The 22,169-nt window shown below is 45.1% G+C and overlaps 1 protein-coding gene and 1 non-coding gene across 2 annotated transcripts in view; one reads left to right on the forward strand and one right to left on the reverse strand.

Moving 5' to 3' along the window:
• VAT1L (vesicle amine transport 1 like) overlaps positions 1-22,169 on the forward strand; it is a 125,752-nt gene that overhangs the window by 27,460 nt on the left and 76,123 nt on the right. The window contains exon 3 of the mRNA XM_006178225.3: positions 1,969-2,184. Within this exon, the coding sequence (XP_006178287.3) occupies positions 1,969-2,184 (216 nt within the window). The remainder of the gene's footprint in view (positions 1-1,968; positions 2,185-22,169) is intronic.
• LOC116666130 lies at positions 1,133-1,293 on the reverse strand. Its single transcript, XR_004322978.1, has one exon. It is a non-coding gene; the product is annotated as a small nucleolar RNA SNORA15 (small nucleolar RNA).

A 22,169-nucleotide genomic window follows, 5' to 3' on the forward strand; every position in this document is an offset into this window, starting at 1 on the left:
GCCTGGAGCAGCCAGCCCTGATGAGATGGCATGACCACCACTGTCAAGGTGGTCTGGGCTGCCAGGCTGGTCTGGGGTGGCATGACCATCACTGTCAAGGTGGTTGAAATACTCTTTTTCACACACTTTCTTGACCCTGGAGGCCGTCAGCTACTCTGTGGTGTTACGTATCTTTGGGTTTGCATGATTCTGTGCAAAAGAAGATGCCCACGTTAGACCTTAGTGATCTTCAGGTCTGAGCCATGGCATTTGAGATGCTATTCTTGACATCATCATTTAGTTTTCAACCCTTCCAGGGACTGGGACACTCACTGCCAATGAGACAGTCTCTCCTGTACGTCAGTTTCTTCATTAAATAGCTATTTCTCTGCTTCATAAAATACAGTGGGTCTATCTTTAGCTTTTGATCATTCAACTGTGAATTCCATGAGGTCAGGAGCCAATCTGTTCTTTTTAAGAGTTAGCAATGATTGTTCTTTCCTCGTTTTACATGCACCATGCCAAGTGCACTGCATGCATGTTATGTCACTTCATCTTCATAAAGACCTTTTCCTAATACTATACTCATGTAAAAGCTGAGGAAACTGAGACCTAAAGAATTAGACTAATATTCCCAGGCTTGGTAGGTTCCCCTGTCGTACACTCTTATATAACTCCATGTCTTCTCTGTAGAACTTATCTCGTGTGTAATGAATGAATCATTTGTACCTGGACTCAGCCTCCCTAGATTCACATCCTGGCCCAGCTACTCTCTGGCTATATGACTCTGGGCATATGCTTTGCTCTCTCTTCACCTCAGTTTAAATGTCTGTAAAATCTATGATCATTTATCTGTAACATGGGGCTCTTATGGAACCCATCTCATAGGAGGCTTTGGCTGCTATTTGTTGAGTGTGGGTAAAAGAGAAATGCTAAACTAGAAAGAAAATAAAACAGTAGAATCAATTATAAAAGTATACATAAACCAACACATACATAGATGAAAGCCATTAATGTATTGAGAATTCACTGTGATCACAGCAATTTGAATATTGCTCTTGAAAGTCACAGTACAAGCAGCTAACATCAAATAGCAGAGTGGTTCAATTTAACTAGCACTTGGCAGCTCATGTAAGCTATTAACATTAGTTTAGTTTGTATTTCCTTTGAATAATGATATGCTATGAAAAAACTTAGCATATGATTATAACCACTTTAAAGGGAAGACTGCTCTTTTTCTTTTTTTTTTTTTTTTTTTGCATGGTGTCTGGCTACGTAAACCACTGATAAAAAGAACACAGTATTCAGCCATGCCTCATCTAATCAGGAGGTAAAATATGTGACGCCCTTAGGACAATGCCTCCATATAATATGTGTGCAGTAAATGTTAGCTGCTGTTCCTCATGCCTGGTGGCATTCTCCTATTTCACTCTAAGCCTCGCTGCTCTTGTTCAGTCCCCTGCACTTAGATTTACATGGCTTCTCTGGTGAACCACGTTTCACAACCAATGCAATTGGTAATCCAGTGTTAACCTTTGAGGCAAATACCACAGTGAACTAGTGTGGCAGGGAATTTATATGAGGAGGTACAAAACAAAGGAGGTAGATTTTACTCCTAGCCCTGTCCCTTTGACCTTCCAAGTTCCAAAACAGGGACATTCAATGAAAGGTTGAATCAGTAATATGACCTTCCGACAATAACATTCCACAGTGTGTGAAGTGATGCATGTTGTGTATTTATGCTCAAGAAGAGGAGGAGAGAACCTGGCTTCCATGGCTGCTGGGAAGTTTCCACTGATGGGCTTCAGAGCATCCACAGATGCCTTGAAATTGGGAGGCAGGGGATGGTGTGCATATTTGAGGATTTTGTGGGAATTTTTATCCCCTGGGAAGGAATCTATTATTTTTATCAGATCCTTAAGAGTATTTGAGAAATGTCTCAAAGAAGATTAAGAAAACTCCAGTAACCACGTGCTTCCCTATGTCCAGATTGGGGACCGTGTCATGGCATTTGTCAACTACAATGCCTGGGCCGAGGTGGTCTGCACACCAGTGGAATTTGTCTACAAGATCCCAGATGACATGAGCTTCTCCGAGGCTGCTGCATTCCCCATGAACTTCGTCACGGCCTACATGATGCTCTTTGAAGTCGCCAACCTCCGAGAAGGGATGTCTGTGCTCGTACATTCGGCTGGCGGTGGTGTGGTAAGTGGGCTGCTTGGAAGTCCTCCTCCCCAAGGTCAGCATGGGGGAAAGTGGAATGACACCCAGGTGATAGTGAGATTCCTGTATGAACTATGTCCATGAGGGTTGATCTCTACGGTTCTGGTGAAGCTCACACAGATGGCAGAGTTCATACAGATGATTGCGTTGGGGGTACGGTGATGGAGTCTCTGGAGTTTGGAAAGGTCTCCAAGATGGCATGTTAGGACTGTGTGTGTCTCAGAGATGGTTTCTGTAGAGAAGCATTCTCAGTCTTGGTGTCACAATGAACTGTTATGTCAATCATTGAGATGTCTCATAAGGCGTGTACTCCTATTACCCAAAATACCAAAATGGTGGATGATTTATTTTTCAATAAGTTGTCACGAATTCATGATAGTTCCCATAGTAATGACACCCTTATTCGTGTTCTGATATATTTTTCTTGAGTGGGACAGAGGTAGATGGAGATTGTACTAGCACAGTGGGAACTACACTTTAACCGAAGTACACTCATGAGAGCGGTTGCATATGCGAGTGTCATCTGTAAGGTGTTTCTTTGACAAGGGGGAAATAATAGAAATTAAAATTGCTGCTCTAGAGTTCAGGGACAGCAGAGATTTCTTCGGTGACTTGGATGAGTCTCGGCACCAGTCACTCATACAAATTGCACACCTGTCCCATGGCAAGCACTCCATCCCCATCATGGTCCACTGGGGCTGGAGTAGAACTCTAATCTTTGAGAGTGAGAGATATTACTTATTAATTCAACAGTTATATATTGAATATATACTACGTCTCAGACTCTACGGGGATAGAGAGTAAAAAGAGAAGGTCCAGATACACCAGCTAGTAGGGCGTGAGAGGTTCTTGGCGTTGGTGATTCTGTGGTTTGATGAACTCAGAGGTGAGCTCTGAGGTTGGGTATTTCTTGAAGATGTTTTCCCTGGAGGGTCTGCTCACACTGAGTTTTTTTTTTTTTTTTTTTTTTTTCCCGTCTTGGCTTTCTACAGTGATCACCTCCCTATGTAGCATAAAGCACATTTCTGGTTTTCCTTTCCAAGAAGACAAACTCCAATAGACAAATGTGAAGGCAAAAACACGAAACTTAAGTGATGCCTTAAGAGGAGTATCTTCAATCACTTTAGCAAATTTGCCAATGTCCTTTGACCATGAGTAAAGATATAATAAAAGCTAAACACCCCTTAGAAAAGAAACGGATTTCAGTGCCAGTGAATCTACTGACAGCAAGCAGGCCATTAAGAATGCTGGCATTTATGAGCTTGGTGTGCTTCGCATACAAAGCATTAGAGACTTGTTTCATATTATCAACATAAGCGCCAGACTTTACAGCGGTACTTAACTCAGTTCTGCCGAGAGTCTGTGTTTAAACATTGGCACTGACGACATTTCATTTCATGTTTTGATTTTTTTTTTTTCATTTGAGTTTGTTCTTGGAACAAAGAGAAATGTATCAGGGACCTGTGTCTCACAAGAAGGAAAAAAGTCTTGGGAAATAGCAAAAGTTCTTACCACGCCTTATTCTGGGCTTACAAACAATACGACAATAGTAACTAAAATGTGAAACAGACAAAGGAACTGGGGAAAAGGGACAATAAGGGTAGTTAAAGATGTTGGTGCATATAATGCAGGCTGTGATGTCCTAAAGCTTCACTCAAGAATCTTGATTCCTAAGAGTGAGTTGTGCAAAGAGAGAAAAACAATCAGCCACGTGAGCTTGTGTTCATTTGATGGAAATAAACCAGTTACTAGGGAAACCATGACTAGTACTGGGTTTTCAGACCAGAGGAATATTTCTCTGTGGTTTCACATAAGAAATGTATACTGACATGCAATGAAAATCCATCAACAAAATGGTTATAATAAATGTAACTACTTCTGTGATGCTTTTTCTTACGGTATGCTCCTCATGTAGTCTAGTAGCACCAAAGAAAACCAAAATTTAGTGACAGCAAATATTCTGGGGCCAAAGGATGTGGTCTGGCTTAATCCATGAACAGTTTAAGGTGCGGTTAGACTGCCCAGCTCTCAGGGGAGTGGGTCCCCTTCAATAGTGTTTTTCCCAACCAAGATTTGATAGGTAGTGATGTCCAGCACTGAGTTCAAGGTTACTGTTAGAGGAAAGAATTGTGGCCAAGTGCATATCCATGTGTGTGAACACTCAACCAAGCTGGAGTGGAGTTGACACTGTCTTACAAAAACCAAGAAGTTCTAAGGAGAGCACAGACCATCTCACCACCCCACAGTGGGAAGACCAGCAAGTCACCCCCAGGGAGGACAAAGAACTAGATTCTTCCCAAGAAGACAACTCACCACTGCGCTCATGGAGGGAGCTCCCCGGGGAGTATTGTTTTTATGCATTATCTGTGACACCCTGGAGAGGAACGGAGGTGCTTCCCATCCCTGTTGGACAGAGCTGGTCAGTGCAGCCACTGACTGCATGGCTGCTGCCACAGGCAGGACAGTGCCCCCCACCCCCGCCCAAACATCCATGTCCTATTCTCTTACACGGCAAATGGAATTGGGGCAGATGTGATTCAGGAAAGGACCTTGAGATGGAGGGACCCTCCAGGCTTATCTGGGTGGGTTCAGTGTACTCACAAGGGTCCTGAAAGACGGAAGAGGTAGAAGGGGATTTAAAGATGAGACACTGCTGGCTTTGACAATGGAGGAAGAGACCCTGAGCTGAGGGATATGGGAAGTCTCTAGATGCTGAAAGAGACAAGGAAATGGATTCTCCCCTAGAGCTTCCAGAAGGAATGCAGTCCTGCTAAAACCCAGATTTTGGCCTAGTGAAACCCATTTCGGCCTTCTGATCTCCAGCCCTGTAATCTAATCAGTTGTTATTGGTTTGGTTTGTTTGTTTTTAGCCACTGACTTGGTGGTAATTTATCACAGCACAACAGGGAATGAATACAGCCTCTTTCTCTGGGCTGCCTCCCTTGTCACTGGGGAGAGACCACAGAGACTTGAAGAAAACCCAAGCAGCAAGTAGTGGAACTAGGACTCCTACCCTAATCTGGCTGATTCTAATCCTGTTCTGTTTCCACTTGACAACCCAGAATATTGAGAGGACCCAAATCCTTCCTTCTTTCATTTATTCATTCAGTTAACAAATACTTGTTCAACTTCTACCCAGTGCTAACTATAGATATTTCAAAGAGCCAGAAGACTGGGCCTGGGGACATGTTTCCTAATTTGATGATACTGAGATGATAGAGAAGGTTTAACCTAATTAGGATAAAGTTTCCTAAAGTGAGTTGATATAAAATGTGCAGTTCTAACAGCACTAAGACTTCTGTCTGATTTTTATCAAAGGCTGTGATGGGGAGTTTGCTGACAGAAAGTGAGACATGCCAGCCTACACTGTAATTTGGAAGGACACTTTAATACAGTGTAGGAAAATAATTCGATCCAGAGCAAGTCACTTTGTCATTAGAGTGGCCCAAGTATCTACACTGTTCTGTCGCATCTTTGAAGGTGTTGATTTCCTCCAAAACCAGATGGTCTAAGAAGATAACGCCCCTAATCAAATCTTTAGAACCTGGTTGAAAATGGGCTTACAATACCTCAAAGGAAAAGTAACAAAATAAGCCACCAAGTGGGGTTCATGTTAGGAACTTCAAGAGAGAATTTTGCTGCCAATCCCATACACAAGCTGCCATGACTTTGAGCATCTCAGTTGAGGATGTGCTCAACTTCAGGACAGTAACTCAACTGTTACTGTCTGCTTATTTTCTTCTACCTCTGCCATTTGATGCTTTCTGGTTTTTAAAGTCCTTTTACCTTTTTCATCATCTCATCGGAAAAGACTGAAGAGCAGCCTGAGACGGGCCACAGATCTTGGAAAGGAAAGCAGAACTTAGCTTTCAGACAGTTAAATTCGTAGAAATTCTGTTGATTCTGGATGGGGAATTGCCCAGTGTCATTCAAATCACTTCAAAGGAGAAAGCACAGAAGGGCGGGCCAGAAAATATAGGCGAGGCATTATGAGCTCCCCACCTGTATATGAGGGCTCATGTGCTGGGGGTCCTCCCTGAAAGACCGATCAGCCGTACATCATTCTAACATGAGACTGTGAGAGCACAGGGGGAGTAGGAATCCCCAGTGTGGTGGAGGGTTTGGACATACTGGATAGTCATTCCATTTCAGCAGAAAAGACATGACCATCTGCAAAATCACTATAGAATATTTTGTTGAAAACAAAACCACTGTTGATCACGAAAGGCACCAACATCTACCCAGCAATCCCCAAATCGTGGTTAACTCTTCTTCAACATGCCACAAGTTTGAAATCCTGTGATGCGTTCCTGCCACATAACAAGCTCAGTAAACGTCTGAGCATCGAAAAGCCATCGCCAGCCATTTTCCTATGTTCTAGGAAAGTTATTTCCTGAGCTAAGGAGGACCCTGTCATTTCGTTAATCTCAGGGAAAAAAAAAAAACAAAACACCATGCCTAGTGATCTTGTAAATTTCCATCTAGTAAGCAATCTTTGGCACTCTAGCTCACCCCATCCCTCATTCTGAATATTGTTCCCAGATTTTTCTGTCTGCATCCGGCATGCATTATTAATTGAACGAGGCCCCCTTTTCGAGACCATGTGTCTGCCTCACCTGTCCCCAACTCCATCATCCCACAGTCCAGCTATGCTCAGTCCATATCCTTCAGCACCCCAACCAGCAGGACCATGTGTGAGATCTCAGAACGGGAAGAAAACAGACACCAACTTGTACTGCACACTATCACACTGGCTGTGTACTGGACTCTGAACACTTAGTTCATCTAGCCCTCAGAACCACCCTCCCCACTGGGTAGTACGTGGCAGTAGAGGGTTCAGATGGTGAGCCCTAGAGCCAGACTCCCTGGGCAATCCCAGCTCTGCCTTCCCAACCTCTCTAAGACTCCCTTTGTACAGTGATACTAGGGCCAGCCTCAGGTGGCACTTGTGAACTTGAGCAGTGCTTGCACATGATCAACACCCAGTGAAATGCAGCTATTATAATTTCCCAGACTCAGAGTTTCTTTGTTGTTTCCAAAGCTGCAAAATAAATTAGTCAGAAGGATCAAATCTGAACTCCAAATCTGGGACCAGGAACTCTCAATCCAGTGCTCTTGGCACTGCCCCACTGCAGTGGCCTCAGGAACGTCTGCCCCTCCCCTCCAGTCTTCTGCCTGCCCCACCCTGTGCCCTGGATAAGCGGGTCTTCACTGTGGCAAGACCGCCTGGCCCCCAGGGGCTTACAACAATAGGAAGCAGAACCTCTGAAAATTTAAAGAGAACAAAGTGCCCCTGTCATATCCTTCATGAATAATCAAAGGGATGAGGATTAACTGCAGCTTGGCATCAGCAGGATGGACTGTGGCCTGGGGACCCACTGGAATGATTCACACCCTCATTCTGTAACTGCTGACCCTGAGAATCAGGTCCTCACCCTCCTAAATGTCAAAGATGCTGCAGAGACGGGTCATGGAGCAAAGTCCCACCTCCCTGCTTCCAGAAGCCAGTGATGCTGGCAGCCAGTGCCTGGGCTCCTCACAAGTTAGCAGTAGGCCGTAGGTTAAGAAAAGATGTATCAAAAAACATTTCTTCCAAGCTAGGTCATGTCTGCAAAAGCCTCACTTGATCTTTACTCTAGTTGCTTTTAACTCCTTTACAGTAAATCATGATTGATCCAAAGAAACTATCTGTATTATAAATATTATAAAGGTTAAATCTGGCCTCTGAGACAGGATTCATCCATTCAATATTAGTTGACTATATATATATATGTATCAGTTCATGAGGGAATACTGGAGATTGAGTCCAGTAATTTCCATATACTATCTGTGAGGTAGATACTATTACATCTCTATTTTAACAGAGGAAGCTGAGACATGTGTTACTTTCCCTCTCTGTGAGACAGAGAGGGAAAGTAACTTGCTTCAAGACACACAGCTATGAAGAAGAAGAGCTGGCCTGTCAACTTGGATCTCTTTGAACATAGCACCCATGATTTTAAGAACTGGGAGGCTGTGCTGAGAGAAGATTTTCTTCTGCTTAGAATGAGCTGGAATGGATTCCACTTCAAGGGTTGGCTGGTGGACTTCCTTCCCCAGGAGCTGAGGACAACCCAGGGTTGCCCAGGAGAGCTGAGGTATCTTCAGGAGGAGGGGAGCATCTTCTATTGACATGACCAACCTTTCAAAGAGTCAGGCAGATTTAGTGCTGGAGCGTCCCTTGACGTTAACTATCAAGCTGGAAATAAGCCCCAGGCTGCCACGTCTGTGAAGGCAGGGATGGTGCGATCTTGACATCCCTGTATTCTTAACACGGAGCCCAGTGCCCAGCATATGGGGTTGCTTGATAAGTATTTATAGAGGGAATGAAGGTAGGGGCCAAAGGCAGTATTTAAGTTCTTTTCGGATACTATATGGAACTTAAGGGCCCAGATTCTAAAGTCTGAGCTGGTTCTCGTCCTAGCTTCTCTGGCTTCCAGGTAAGACACCTTGAACAAGTACTTTAACTTCCTTGGACCTTGTTTCTTCATCTGTAAAAATGGGTATCATACCTGTCTCATAGTTTCTGTATGGCACTTTAAAAGAGGACTATGTAATGGGCTTAGCATGCTGGCTGGCATATAGAAAACTCAAGTGTCAGCTGCTATTATTACTATTCCTGTTATCACCATGTTATTATTATCACCATGTTATTATTATCACTATCTGGCTAGAAAAATATTACTCAGTGCTACTCTGGCACTTACAGTCAGAAGGAAGAGAGCAGCAAATGGGACAGTCAACTGGCAGCTGGTTGCTGAAACTTGGAGCAAGGAGCAGATAAAGCCTATCTCAGCATCCTTTGTTTATCTTCCCTGACAGGTGGCTGCACAGTGGTCTCATGAATTAGTGGGGTTGTCATACAAGCCCCTTGTCAAACATCACTTTACTCTAACACGTAAGACATAATTAGACTTTAAGAAAAATTTATCCATAGTTCTAGCCCTTGGACACACGCCAAGAACTCCAAACACTCTGACTAGTCTTCGCCAAGTTTATATAACCCCAGGGACCCATCCACTTCCCCAGCGACAAACTTGAAAAGCCACAGTTGCTTTTCAGAATATTATTGACCATATTAAGATGAAAAATTAGTTCATCTAGGGAAGAGTGAGATGTGTAGCAAGAAGCAGCCTCGTCTGTTCTCATGGATGCCCACCAGGCTGTCAGCCGTGGTCCTGGCTACTCCACCCCCAAGGCTGGTCATTGGTCACTCTGATCATGACCATCCTGCAGCTCACTCCCTGAGAAACTCAACAGGATCCCTCATCCATCCCGTTGGAAATGCGCTCAGGCTTCTCAACTGTATGCCTGGATACAGTGATGAAATTTGAACCCCACCTTTCCTCACACAAGCTGGAGTCCTTCTCCCACCCCACCCCTCATTCTTCCCACCAGCTCCCACCAAACTTAGTCATAAATTCCCTCCCTCCCCACCCCAGCCCATCTGTGTCTCATCTCTCTTTTCCTGGCTCTCTTTCTATCTCTTTGTCTATCTGTTTGTTTCTCTGTGTGTATCTCTATTTCTTGCTTCTTTCTTTCTCTTTCTCTTTGTTTCTGTCCCTTTTCTTCCTTCTCTCTTTCGTTCTTTCCTTCCTTCCTTTTCTTTTTTCTCTTTCCTTCCTTCCTTCCTTCTTCCTTCCTTCCTTTCTCTTTTTCTCCCTCTCCCTCCCTGTTCCTTCATCTGGTATAAGCCCTGGGGATAGATAACTGTGTTACTCTGGGTATTTCAGAGTGAGCAACTTAGGCCTGAGCCCACCATCCTGAAGCCTGCAGTCTCGTGGATATAATACACATTTCCCAGAGACACATGAACCATCCATGGCAGTGGTGATAGGTACTACGGGGAGGAACAAAAGGTCTGTGACTGTTGAACACGGGACCTAAGCACCTGGTCTAGGGGATCAGAGAAGACTGTGCTTAGGAACTAAACTGGTTTTTAAGGATGAGGACGAGATGCAGAGGTGAAAAGAGTACAGGGAGGAGGGATAGGAGTTTATAAGGGGCAAAAATGTTGGAATCTGGGTATGTCCAAGAAACTGACCAGAGTGTGGCAAGAGAGGAGAACAGAGAAAGAAGGGACAGGGAGTGACTGGCAGATAAATGATCACATGGCAGCCGTGTTGACAGTTTTATCCTTACCCTTATCCTAAAAGCCATGGGACTCATAAGAGTGTTTTGAGCAGAGATTGAACTCATGGTTGACATTTTTAAAAGATCCTGTGTTGCTGGAGGGTGAAAGGTTGGAGTGGGTCATTGTGGAAGGCAGGTGATTGAGAGGTGGCTGCTTTCCAGACTGTCCTTCAACTTCTCTCATTAGAGGAATTAGAGGAAGGGCTGTACCCAGAGATTCAGGCTTCCAGGACTCTATCCTTCAGTCTGCCAGCATCACCGTGTAACCCTGGACAAGCCCTTTCGCATCTTGTGCCTCCTGTTTTTCTGTAAAGTGGGTAGATCCAATTTTGCATCTGTGAAATAAGGTAGACCAGATGTTTCTCATGTAAAATGAGCTGGACTCAGTCATTCTTCAGTAAAATGAAACAGACCACATGGTTTCTAAGGCCCTGTCCACCCTCACTGGCAATCCTGCCTTTTCCTGTGATGCTGCCAGTCTTCACCTCTCAGGTGAAAACTTCCTCGCCTGTCACCCTCCTCACCAGCACCAGCTCCCCTAACTCCTCGCTCCCACCATGATCCCCTTCTTTCAGTTCTTAGAGTCAGAGAAACAGTTAACTGTTGTTAGGCGCTCAGTCTTTGGAAGAGACTTCCTGAGTCTGAATACCGATTTCCATGACTCATTACTCAGCTGTGCTTTAGTTTCCTCCCGTATAGGGCAGTCATCATACTTACCTCGTGGTATTTGGGAGGCCTGAATGAACCGATGTGTGTAAAACATTTAAACAATGCCTCAACCTAGTAAGTACTTTAAAATGTTACCTAATAAACCTGTAGTGGATGCTGGGGTCTGCCAGCTAGAATACCCTTTAGGACTGAGGTACTCATTTCCCCTAGCTGCCAGGAGCATTGGCTACTGATGACTCCTGCCTGTATCCCTCTCCAGTCACTGCCCTCACGGCAAGGGAGCTGCCTCACTCAAGGTTGCTGCCCCTTGCTGGGGAGGCCCACATCTAATTACTGTTGGGTGCAGGAACCCAAGAAGCCCAGTCCCCTTGCCTCCATGGAAATGACTCTGAAGCCCAGCTTTGGAACTCCTTGTAGGACTGGTTAAAACATCGCTTCCAGCTGCACCCCAGCTCAGTTTTTCAGTCTGCCCAATCCTGCTTCCCTCCCTCCTTTGCAGGTGCTGTTTCCAAGAGTCCTACCTATTAAACACCCTGCATGCAGGTCTCCACTCAGAGTCCTTTTCCAGAGAATCTGGCCTACAACAATTATTGTGATGTCCATTATGATTGTTGGTGTCCTGTCTGTAGCCCATGGAAACCTGCTTGCCTGCCTGGCCCATTGGGTGAATTCCCAATGACAGCCTTCATTTAGACCTTGTTTCGCAGCCCTGTGCCCACTGAGCTCAGGAAGCTTATCTTCTTCTTTCTGAGAATCCTTCCTGCTGTCTAGAACCCCAAAGAAGCTAATAAATGCTAGTGGGTTGAATAAGTGGGTAGACAAGGGAGCTGGTGAACACTTGTTTCTTCCTAAACCATTTGGGCTCCTCTTGATATTAATAAGCCCAAGATACATGCCAGCCAAAACATCACAATAACTTCACAATATGGCCCTGAGCTGGGTCAAATGGGCCCTGGGCTTTTAGTCTCCTGTGGTAGGATTTGCTGGCAGTATCAAGAAGAGAGAAGTAAAGTTATTCTGGGCTCAGCTTAAAGAAGAGAAGCTCAAATAAAAGATGAAAGGTTTATTTCTCTTTATTTGGGCCAGCTAGTTAACCTCTCGGGATCATGGTTTCTTCATCTTCATAATGAGGATGAAAATGTTGAGAGGAGTATTCAGTGAGTTAATTCATAGAAAGCAGTGATTTCCAAAGTGTGGACCACTAGCATCACCTGAGAACTGTTAGAAATGCAAGTTTTTGGCTCCCACCCTAGACCTACTTTGAAATTAGAAATTCTCAGATGGGGGTCAGGAGTCTGTGTTTTAACAAGTCCACCGGGAGGCTCAAATCCATGGTTAAGTTTGCGATGCAGTGATACAGAGAACATATACTCAGAAGAAGTTCACTAGGAATTAGATAGCACTGTCATTGCATGATTGTGCTTTGGAATGGGTAATACACGTGAAATCTAACACATTGAGGACTGTATTAGTATTCATTTCAATCCATGGTATTAGGATATGCTAGTTTATGTTCATTACGGCACAGAGGTCTAGAGTCGTTGAAGTCCGACCAACCTGTATATGCATCCCAGCTTCAACTTACTGGATGATCTCAATCTCTCTAAGTCTCAATTTCCTTGTGTGTAAAACTGGCCTAATAGCACCACCCTCCTAAGATGGTTGTGCAGTTAACAAGCTAACAGAATCCTTAGTATAATGCCAGCTCCAAGTGAGAGTGCAGTAAATGGTACCTGTGATTATGTCCAAATCATGCCCTACCTCAGAGAGAAGAGGTAATGGAATAATTACCTTGTACACATGTTAGTGTTTACTGATAAAAGCAGACATGCAACCCAGCTTATTGTGTGGTGAGGAAGGTGAGCAGGAAAGTCCTCATAAAGTGGTACCCATCTGTGTCACACTGGATAGAACGATCTTCAAAATCTCACATCCGCAGACTCTTCCATTTTTGAGCTTTTCTGATGCCCAGCCTCTCTGGTTGCTTGCCCAGCTGGCTGGTGGAAGGGCTGACTAACTGATGGAGGAGGAAGTTCGCAGTGAGAGAATGTCAGTAACACACTTCCGTGTACAATGACAAGAAAAACCAAAGCAGAAGGAACAGGTGGACAGTGAGGATGCTTTTGGTGCTCCTCGCTTTGATTTCTTATTCTGTGTCCATAAAATCTGTCTGTCATTTATGTCCTGTTTCTCAGCCCGAAGCAGGCATTCAGTTTTGCGTGCCGGCAGAAAATGCATGGACAGGAAGTTCTGACCAGATGCACAGCCACTTAGGAAAGAATACATTTACTCGGGTGGGAGTAGAGGGCAGAGGTTAGGGCTCTGGTCTTGGCAGACATGGGTTCAAATCCTGGCCCTGTTATGTGCGGATTGTGTGACCTGAGGCACGTTTCTTAACTTCTCCAAGTCTCATTTTTCTTCTTTGTTAAATGAGAAAACTCATTTGATAGAGACAAGGTGTCAATACAGCACACGGTACCCACTTAGCTATTTTTAATTGTACTATTGGAAAGGATGTTAGACTGTCCAGCATGGATTTGAGGAGGAAGTTATTCAGATTACATAAGCATACTTGTTCTTGCACTTTTTTCTGCCCTGTCCACCCTCAGGTTAAATTGGGGTTACAAGAACTCCAGTTTCAAACCTGGAGCGAGGTATATGGATCTGAAAGTTAATGCCCTTGTGCACAACAATGACCCATTTCCTCCAGCATTTCTAAATGCTCATCTGTAGCTCTGACACCAGTTGGAGCATCCCTTTGTGTTCCCTCCTTGATGATCGATTGCACATGACACCAATGGTGGTCTTGGGGCAGTGGAGGGACACACTGCTGCCTCCAGTTCTCTCTCATGAACGTCTAGACCACAGTCAAGCTGTGTCAGGGGTCCACAGATGCCCTGGATGTCAGAGAGCTGACAGCAAGTTCTATCAGGCTGTCAGCCTGTCTTCCGAACACCTTGGTTTTTAGAGCTGGGGCTTCATTGTTTCTGACAAGAGGAGGAAGGCGGAAGACTTCTTTGGAGACTGGAGAGCCTGGAGGCTACTTCCTAGGGAGGTGACAGTCCTGGGCTCAGCATGATGTTGGGATGCACTGTCAAAATAAGAGTCCCAACTTATGCAAGGACAAGTCTGCATATTTTCAGAAAGCCGTAGTGGTACCCAAGACCATCCATCAGGGGAAGCTACCAAGGGCTTTCAAAATCAGGCTGGTTGCTCTTTCCCAATAGGAAACTTTGAAAACTCTTTCCAGGGCTGAATGAACCCGAGGGACCACTGAAATAGAGCCATGTATACAGGTGCCCACTCAGTCCTTGGCCTTGGACAGCGCATGGATTAGGCAGTCTTTGCCTTGCAAGGACTCCTTGTTCTCTGGAGGAGATGGATAAGCACCTAGACATGGGAACTAGAGTATGGAGCCTGCGCTCATAGAAGCAATGGAAGGAATTTGGGAGAAAGAGCGGTTAACTCTTCATGGAAAAGGGATGATATGGGAGCAGAATTCTTAAGGATAAAGAGGAGTTTCCCAGGCTGCCAGGAAAGATGGCACAAAAGCCCAAGGAAAGTATGCAGCTGCGAGTACTGGGTAGGTGGCGACCAGCGAGAATGGTAGGCAGGGCTCTGCACGAGGGCCCTGATCTGTCTGTGATGTTGGCTTCACAAGAGTCTTCCCCTCTCTCCTCTCAGCACTACTATTTGAATTTTATTCATAACTCTTTGAATGGATAAACTGATGGGTGGATGAGAGCCAAGATAATATCTAGTAGCAGTTTTTTTAAATTGTAAAATTGCAATTTTTCAAATTTTGTGAATTTTAAATACATACTTATTATTTATATGTGTGTGTATTTCAGCACAGGAATGTATGTTTTGATTTTTTTAAAAACATGCTGCCGAGGACCTTGCACTCATTATTTTGTATTTATAGCAACTCTATACAGTCTAGACCATCATTATCAGCCCATTATGAGATTTAGGACATCAAGGTTTATGGAAGTGAAGTCTGTTATCCAAAACCACGGGGTTGACCAAGATGGAGATGGAATTCACACTCAGATGGATCCTTCTCAAAGCCTGTGTTGTAAGCCACTAAGGCAGGTCAGAAACGAGGAAGGAGACAGCAGGTACAGGTCTCCCCATCTGCTCCTAGTTTCTGCCTACTCACCTATTTTTGGACAAGTGAGGCGACCTTGCTACAAGCTGTCTTTTTCGACAGTACCTGGGGTCACTCTGGCCTCTGAGAAGCCAGGTGGGCCGTGGGAAGGCAGGGCGAGGGGGCAGTATGCTCCCCGCCAGCTTAGAGGGGTGGGCACGTCACTTCTCCTCTCTGGAGCCCCAACAGAAGGTCAGTCGCAATAGAGTTGCTAGATTGGCAAAATACAGACTTTATCTGGCAAACCTTACTTCCCAGGGGCCCCCGAGTTCTCCCACAAGAGTTCTAAACCTTCCAGGGCATTAATTACACCAATGAGGCTGAAATCCTGGATTTGAGGTGATTAAGAGTAGCGTCCAGACAGGAATGCATTAAGGAGGGCAAATATTTTAAGCCCTAAGAAAGGCGGCTGAAAGGCGCCCTGTACTCTAGAGTCCATCCCCGTGATGAGAAAGTGGCCACGTGCTCAATGCCAGGACCCGGACCCCCCTCCCCAGGGCCAAGCAGACGCCAGTCTGACTCCCTGCTGCTCAGAGCTCTTCCCCAGCCCCCTAGCATGGACATATAATGGGACCCTGAAGCCTGGGCTATGGAGTGGGACAACAGAGGAGGCGAGACCTCCTCTGGCGGAAAGCACATGAGGCAGATGGGGGACCCTATTCATTCACCTAACAGACCCTTAGTGAGCACTTACCATGTGCCAAGCAGCATGCTAGGTGTCTAGAATGCAATGGCAAATAAGGAGGTAGGCACATTGCCAAAGATCAAACAAATATCTATCCCTATTTTATGTATTTACAGACATGCATATATATCTGTATATGTATATATATCATATATAATAAATATATGGAAAGGATCAAGATGCCATCACAGAGAATAGACAGGAAGACACATGGCAGACTGAATCATCAAAGATGACCTCGCTGAGTGGGTGACATTTAAGCAGAGACAAGGTGGCAATTACATGAAAAGCAAGAAAGAAGCACGTTGCAGGCCTTAGGAATCAGCACACACCCCAGGGAGGAACTGCTGATGGTATTAAGTCATTGGAATAGGATTATTCCCTTGTCTAATCACAGGGTTGGCTTGCCGAGATCTAGCCTGTTACCCACCAGGCTTTGTGGCAGACACCTTGGCTGCCCAGCCATGCACCCCCATCCCTAAGATCAGTGCACGGTCCCAGTTCACAGCCGGTAGATCCCTGTGGCTCTCCACCTGAGGTCACTTTCTGGTTGGCAACTTGGCCTTGCTTGGGGCAGGCTGAAAGTGTCTGGGAGTTCATGCCCCTAAGAGCATCCTCAACAAGTGAGGGACAGAGGTTGAGGGATAAATACCAGCGCTTCCCCCATCCTTAATGGGAGAATTATGAGGTGTGTTCTACATGGTCTCTCAGAAGGTCCTCGCTAGAGATGAGCTACAGGAGGTCACTGGGGTAAACCACTTCATAGACTTCCCTCCCCACCACCCCACCACCAACTGCCCCACCAGCCACCATCATACTTCATCTTACTTCCTGGAATCAATTTCCAAATAAATCACGTGCACAGGTATTTTCATCTTGGGGTCTTCGTTTGGAGAAACCCTCTGAACAAGGCATTCATGATCAGCCAAAGATTAACTCAAGCACCCCTCCCCACCAGCTCCTGCCCACCAACATCTTCATCTCCAGCCATGCTCGTCTGTCCCTCTTCCCCTGTCAACCACGCACATTTCAACCTGACAGTATGCTCGCTGCCCTTATTTCTCCGCCTGGCAAATTCCTATTCATCATTTAAACATCACTTTCCTTTGGAAGCCTTCCTTGTTCTTCCAGCTCTACGCCCTCAACAGTGTATTACAGATAACACCTTCACCAGAGTGCATCCATCCATCCATCCAACAGATATGTATCACTGACCTCCATATGCTGGGCACTAGCATGCTGCAGTTGTCCACGGGTCTTCCTGTCTAGATTTGAGCTCAGAGTGGGTTTTAGGCACCTCTCTGCTTCCAAAGCATAGAGCAGGGTCCAGGTGGAGTGGATGCTTGACAATTGTTTGATCAAATTAAACTGATGAACCTCATCTGTTCCAGGCAGACAGCATCTGCTTAATGAAAATGAGGTTCTTAATTACACAGAGAAGGATAAATTTATGAAGCACAAGGAATTATAAATGAGTATGTTCTCAGCATGCAAACTACATGTAGACACAGTTTCATTACTTAAAAGAGTTTGTAAGCTACTGAGCCAGGGACCACGTTTGATTTCCCAACACCAAAATGTATTCTTCAAAGCAGAAACAGTCCTCAGTTATCACTCTGGACCACAGAGTCTGGAATTCCTGCTGTGCCTCCCAGATCTTCTCTATAGAACTATACAAAGCTGTCTGATCTTATAATTTTATACTAGCAGGGGTGCCATATAAAATACAGGGTGTAACCTATCTATTGGCAATGTCTCCTAAGGATTAAAATAATCAAGGAGTTAGCCAAACAGTCGGCCAGTCTGTATTCAAACACTGAGCATCTACAGTTTGTCCAACAACGTGCTAGACACAAAATATGCAGTAGCAGATAAAACAGACTTCGACTCTGCCATCTGAAACTTACAGCCAAAGATCTACGTACAAAGATGTTCACTGAAACATGGCTTATAATAATACAGCATTATAATTTCCTATGGGATAGAGGTTGGTTGAAAGGAATTACAGTATATCACACAACAGACTATCCCTCAACCATTCAAAATAATGATGTGAAGGGATTTTTCGTGGCCCATGCACATGCTCTTCATATAAGCTTAGAAAGAAAAACAGTAATAATTAGGGTACGCAGTGGTCTTCAGTGTGATTACAATTCTTCAGACAACCAAATATTGATCAATACAAGTTGGAAAACTACTGGAACAAAATGAGCCAAATTATGTGGAGTATTTACCTCTGAGATATGGCATGATGACTGACATTTTTATCATTTTCTGTGTTTTCCAAATTTCATTCTTTACAAGGACATCAACATGTGTTGCTTGCATAATAATACTTTATTAAAAAGAGCTTAGTAGAAATCAGAGTAGATCCTTCAACTGTGAAGCGTGGTATTTCATCCTCTTGTGTATCTGGAGAGCTTACTAGCATGTTTAGTTTGTGCTAGGCTTGGGGAAAGAATAGCTTCAATTTTGCCAAAAGCTTTCTGGGAATGAGGGAGCAGACAGGAAAGCCCGGAGCTGTGAGTGGTTTATCTTGATGAGCTCTTTTGTTGACTGCAACCTATAACTATTTAGTGGCCAAAAGCAGGGTGTGGGGGAGACAAAAGCCAAACTAGCCCTTGGTCTCTCTGTTCCCCATGCTTCTCACAGGCAAACCTGCAGTCTTTGAATCAGGCTGCCCTGATGCTTTGCCAGCAACACACCTCCAACCTTGGCAGTGATGGACCCCTGTGTACACTTGAATTTTGCCCCAACTGAGGATACATATCCTTCCTGGCCATCAGAGTGTGGGCCCGAGAGCTCTAAAATGCATCACAGCATGCAGTACAAGTTGCAGGGAGGGAAAGGAGCAGCTTACATTGAAGCTGTTGCCCACAGAAGACTACCTATTTATTGAGCCACGCAGGAAATTTGTCTTATGCATACCAGTAAAAAGAGCCTGTTAATCCCCAACCCCTAATTAACAGACACACATTACTATCTCTAAAATCGATATACAACAAGGACCTACTTTACAGCACAGTAGGTCAATTTCTTGTAATAACCTATAAGGGAAAAGAATCTGAAAAGAAAGAAAGATATATATATGTATGTATATGCATAAATGAATCACTTTGCTGTACACCTGAAACTAACATTGTAAATCAACTACACTTCAATAAAATTAATCAATTAATTATTTTTTTTAAAAAGAGCCTGATCGGAGCACTAAGGGGTTGTGAAATCAAGTGGAAAAACCAAGGAGACAGCAGAATGACTGTCTTCACTTTCAGAGATATTGAACAATATGAGATGTGGCTATACTGTGGTTGTGAAGACCTCTGCAATTCTCTCGACGTTTTTAGGGTTATCTTGGTCTTTTTGATCCACTCAAGTGTGCCACTCGAAATTCTGTGACATCAAAGTAGGCTGCGAACACAGAAATATCTAGAACCACCTGCGCTCAAGTGGAGGCAGGTGGTCCCACAGTGCCACCTTTAAGAGGACCTTCATCCTTCAGGCCATTGTCCACTGGACCATCACCCCATCTGCCAAAGGGAAGAGTTGAAGGGACTGAGCATGATGAGGCTGGAAAAAAGGAGATTCAGGATGCCAGAGCCACATAACAACAAGGAGTATGAGACACATGAGTCTGTTTTTTCGTGTGCCATGCCTTCTAGGAGCAAAATCTACAGGGGGTGACCCACCACACAATAGAAACAAGACCTTTAGGACCATTAGAGCTACCCCCAAATAGAAGCTGGAAGGTAATTGTTCTCCATGTCTAGCTCACAAGTTTTCACCCTGGAAGTATACAGGAGTGACTGGATCAGGCTTCCTACACTAGGTAGGAGATTAAAATAGATGATTGGAGCAGATTTTTAGGTCTTAGGAATCTCCAAGGCTATGCTTTCAAAGCTCCTCCGGCGGCCCTCTTCTTGTCCCACCATTTGTCATCGCCTGGTCAGAGATCTGGCTGCAGGAACAGGAGTCAAAATCCTTAACTATCCTACTAGCTGGTGCCAGGCAGGATGCTCAGCCCTTTATAGGGTCACCTCCTTCACTCCTCACTCCCACCTCGAGGAGGGCACTGTTACCACACACGCATGTGAGATGAAGGTTCTGAGTGCTCACAGGACCTGCCCAATTCCAGGTGGCTAGTCAGTGTAGTCAGGGGTGGCCCACAGGCCATCTGTGTCCAGGACCTGCCACTTAGGATTTCTAGAACCTGGCAGAGTGTGTGGCACAAAGTGTGCATGGAGCACACTGATTCATGTGCACGGCATTGATTTATGTCCACTGCACACCCATTTTCACTGAACAGAACAATAAATAAGTATGTAAAATAAATGAGACAGTGAAAAGGATACCATGAATGGAACATGGCATTCCCTTACTGAGATGTGTCAAAGAAGGAAAAAAAAAAAGTGAAGAGATTTTCATTCATTCATTCATTCCCACATTTCATGAACACCTGCATGCCTGTTGCTATGCAGGGGCTCCAGATGAAGAGGTGATTCAAGGCACAGTGTTGGACCTGGTGGTGTCAGTGTTTAAGTAAGGGAGGTGGCTGATAAAGAAGATTAAGAGTGAAATAACTTTCCACTTGATGCATTTATGAAGAAGTCAGTTAATTGGAAGGTTTGTTGTTAATATGAAATGGCAGGACAGAGCTCTGGGAAGTGAGTTGCTCTTTCGAGAGGGCAAGTCTGAAAGGTAGAAAAGGTCCAGCAGACAGGGCTCGACATCCCCATGGGAATTCCTATCTGGAGATACTGCACTTTCGTTCCCTGAAGGACTGAATCTTAAAGGTCCTCTCACCCAGAAGCATCCAATGCCACCTTCCAGTGGTGATGGGCCCTGCACCGCCGCCCCATTCAGAACCTCGGCCGAGGGAGTTGAAGGTGCAGAAAGAGTCCGGAGGTCTGATCCCTGAGGGCTGGCAGGGGACAGCAGGGACTTCACGCCCAGGGCAGGGGCTTTCCTATGAAGGTGTTGCTCGTATCAGAAGGGGCTGAAACCAGGGTCAGCGCTTGGTCCTGTCAAGAGGCCTGGTTAATGAGGCGCCGTCAGGGGACAAGGACACTCAGAAAAAGGCACGAAGGCAGATGGCTGAGTTGTGAAAACCATCATCCCAAGCAAGGGCACTTACTTCCGGCCAGGCTCTGTTACACATGGGTTTCACAAATCTTTGTGGTTAGGATGCAGAGAAGATGGATGGAAGTAGAGGAAGTGAGCTTTGACTGCCTAACCCCACTTTATGCTTGATCCTGTGCACAGCTTTCTCTGTCTATTTAGCACATACACATGGGTATCTTTATCCCCACTTTAGAGATCAGGCTGTCAGCTCAGAATAATTGGACCACGGTCCCTCAGGTGATGAGTGGTAGATCAAGGGTCAAAATCCAAGTCTCACAGATACCTACACCTTTGCCCTCCTCTCCCAATGCCCACCCCCCTTTCCTTGACTTGCTATTAGGGTGGCCACACAATAACAGGTAAGGGGACCCAATGTGCCTCGGGCACTATTTTATGCCCTTTGAAGGGGCAAAGTTAATAACAGCATCCCCCCTCACTCTCAGAGTCTTCCAATATAGATGATAAATTACATGATCACCCTACCTAACAAGTTTTCTGTTGAAATAGAACACATTTATTAAAATCACAGCTCCAAACTGTGGGTACAAATTATAATTTGGCTGGAAATGTGAATCCGGCATCCCACGATGCAAATGTAATCATCCAGGAAATGTATCCAGATGCACTCCATGGAAGGCAGCCAGCTTGGAAGTGGCTCTGACCCACCATGATTTAGAGCCCCACGAAGGGGACTTGTCCATCTGGTAGCCTGGACTGGCTCCCTGGCCAGGATTCCAGCCACTTGGTTCCTGGAGTCCAATTCTCAGGCAATGTGGGAGTCTCTGGGTGATGGGTTGTCCTGTGGCCACACGTGGTCTCTTTTGGAAAACAGTCCTGATGAGAGACAAAGACTGAGGATGATCCCCACAAGGGCTGGTTAGAAGAGTTGTCATGCACAGTTGGGCAGGCTGTCTACTGCACAAAAATACTCAACCCCTGGGGCAAGCGAGGGATGCTGTTCTGTCTTATTTTATGAGATGGTCAGTGAGATGTGGCCACAAGAGGAGACAGAGGAAGGCTCCAGAAAACAAAATTTATTATACTCTCTAGTCCTAGAGACAGGAGGCACACTGCATAGGGAAAGACATCAGGGTGGTTAGGAGACAGAAAACAGGAGTGGAGGAAGGGGGAGACTTTATTGGGGTTTCTGTGGGAAAAGCAAGGCAGGGC

Source organism: Camelus ferus, chromosome 9 (assembly GCF_009834535.1).
Source record: "Camelus ferus isolate YT-003-E chromosome 9, BCGSAC_Cfer_1.0, whole genome shotgun sequence".
NCBI lineage: Eukaryota > Metazoa > Chordata > Mammalia > Artiodactyla > Camelidae > Camelus > Camelus ferus.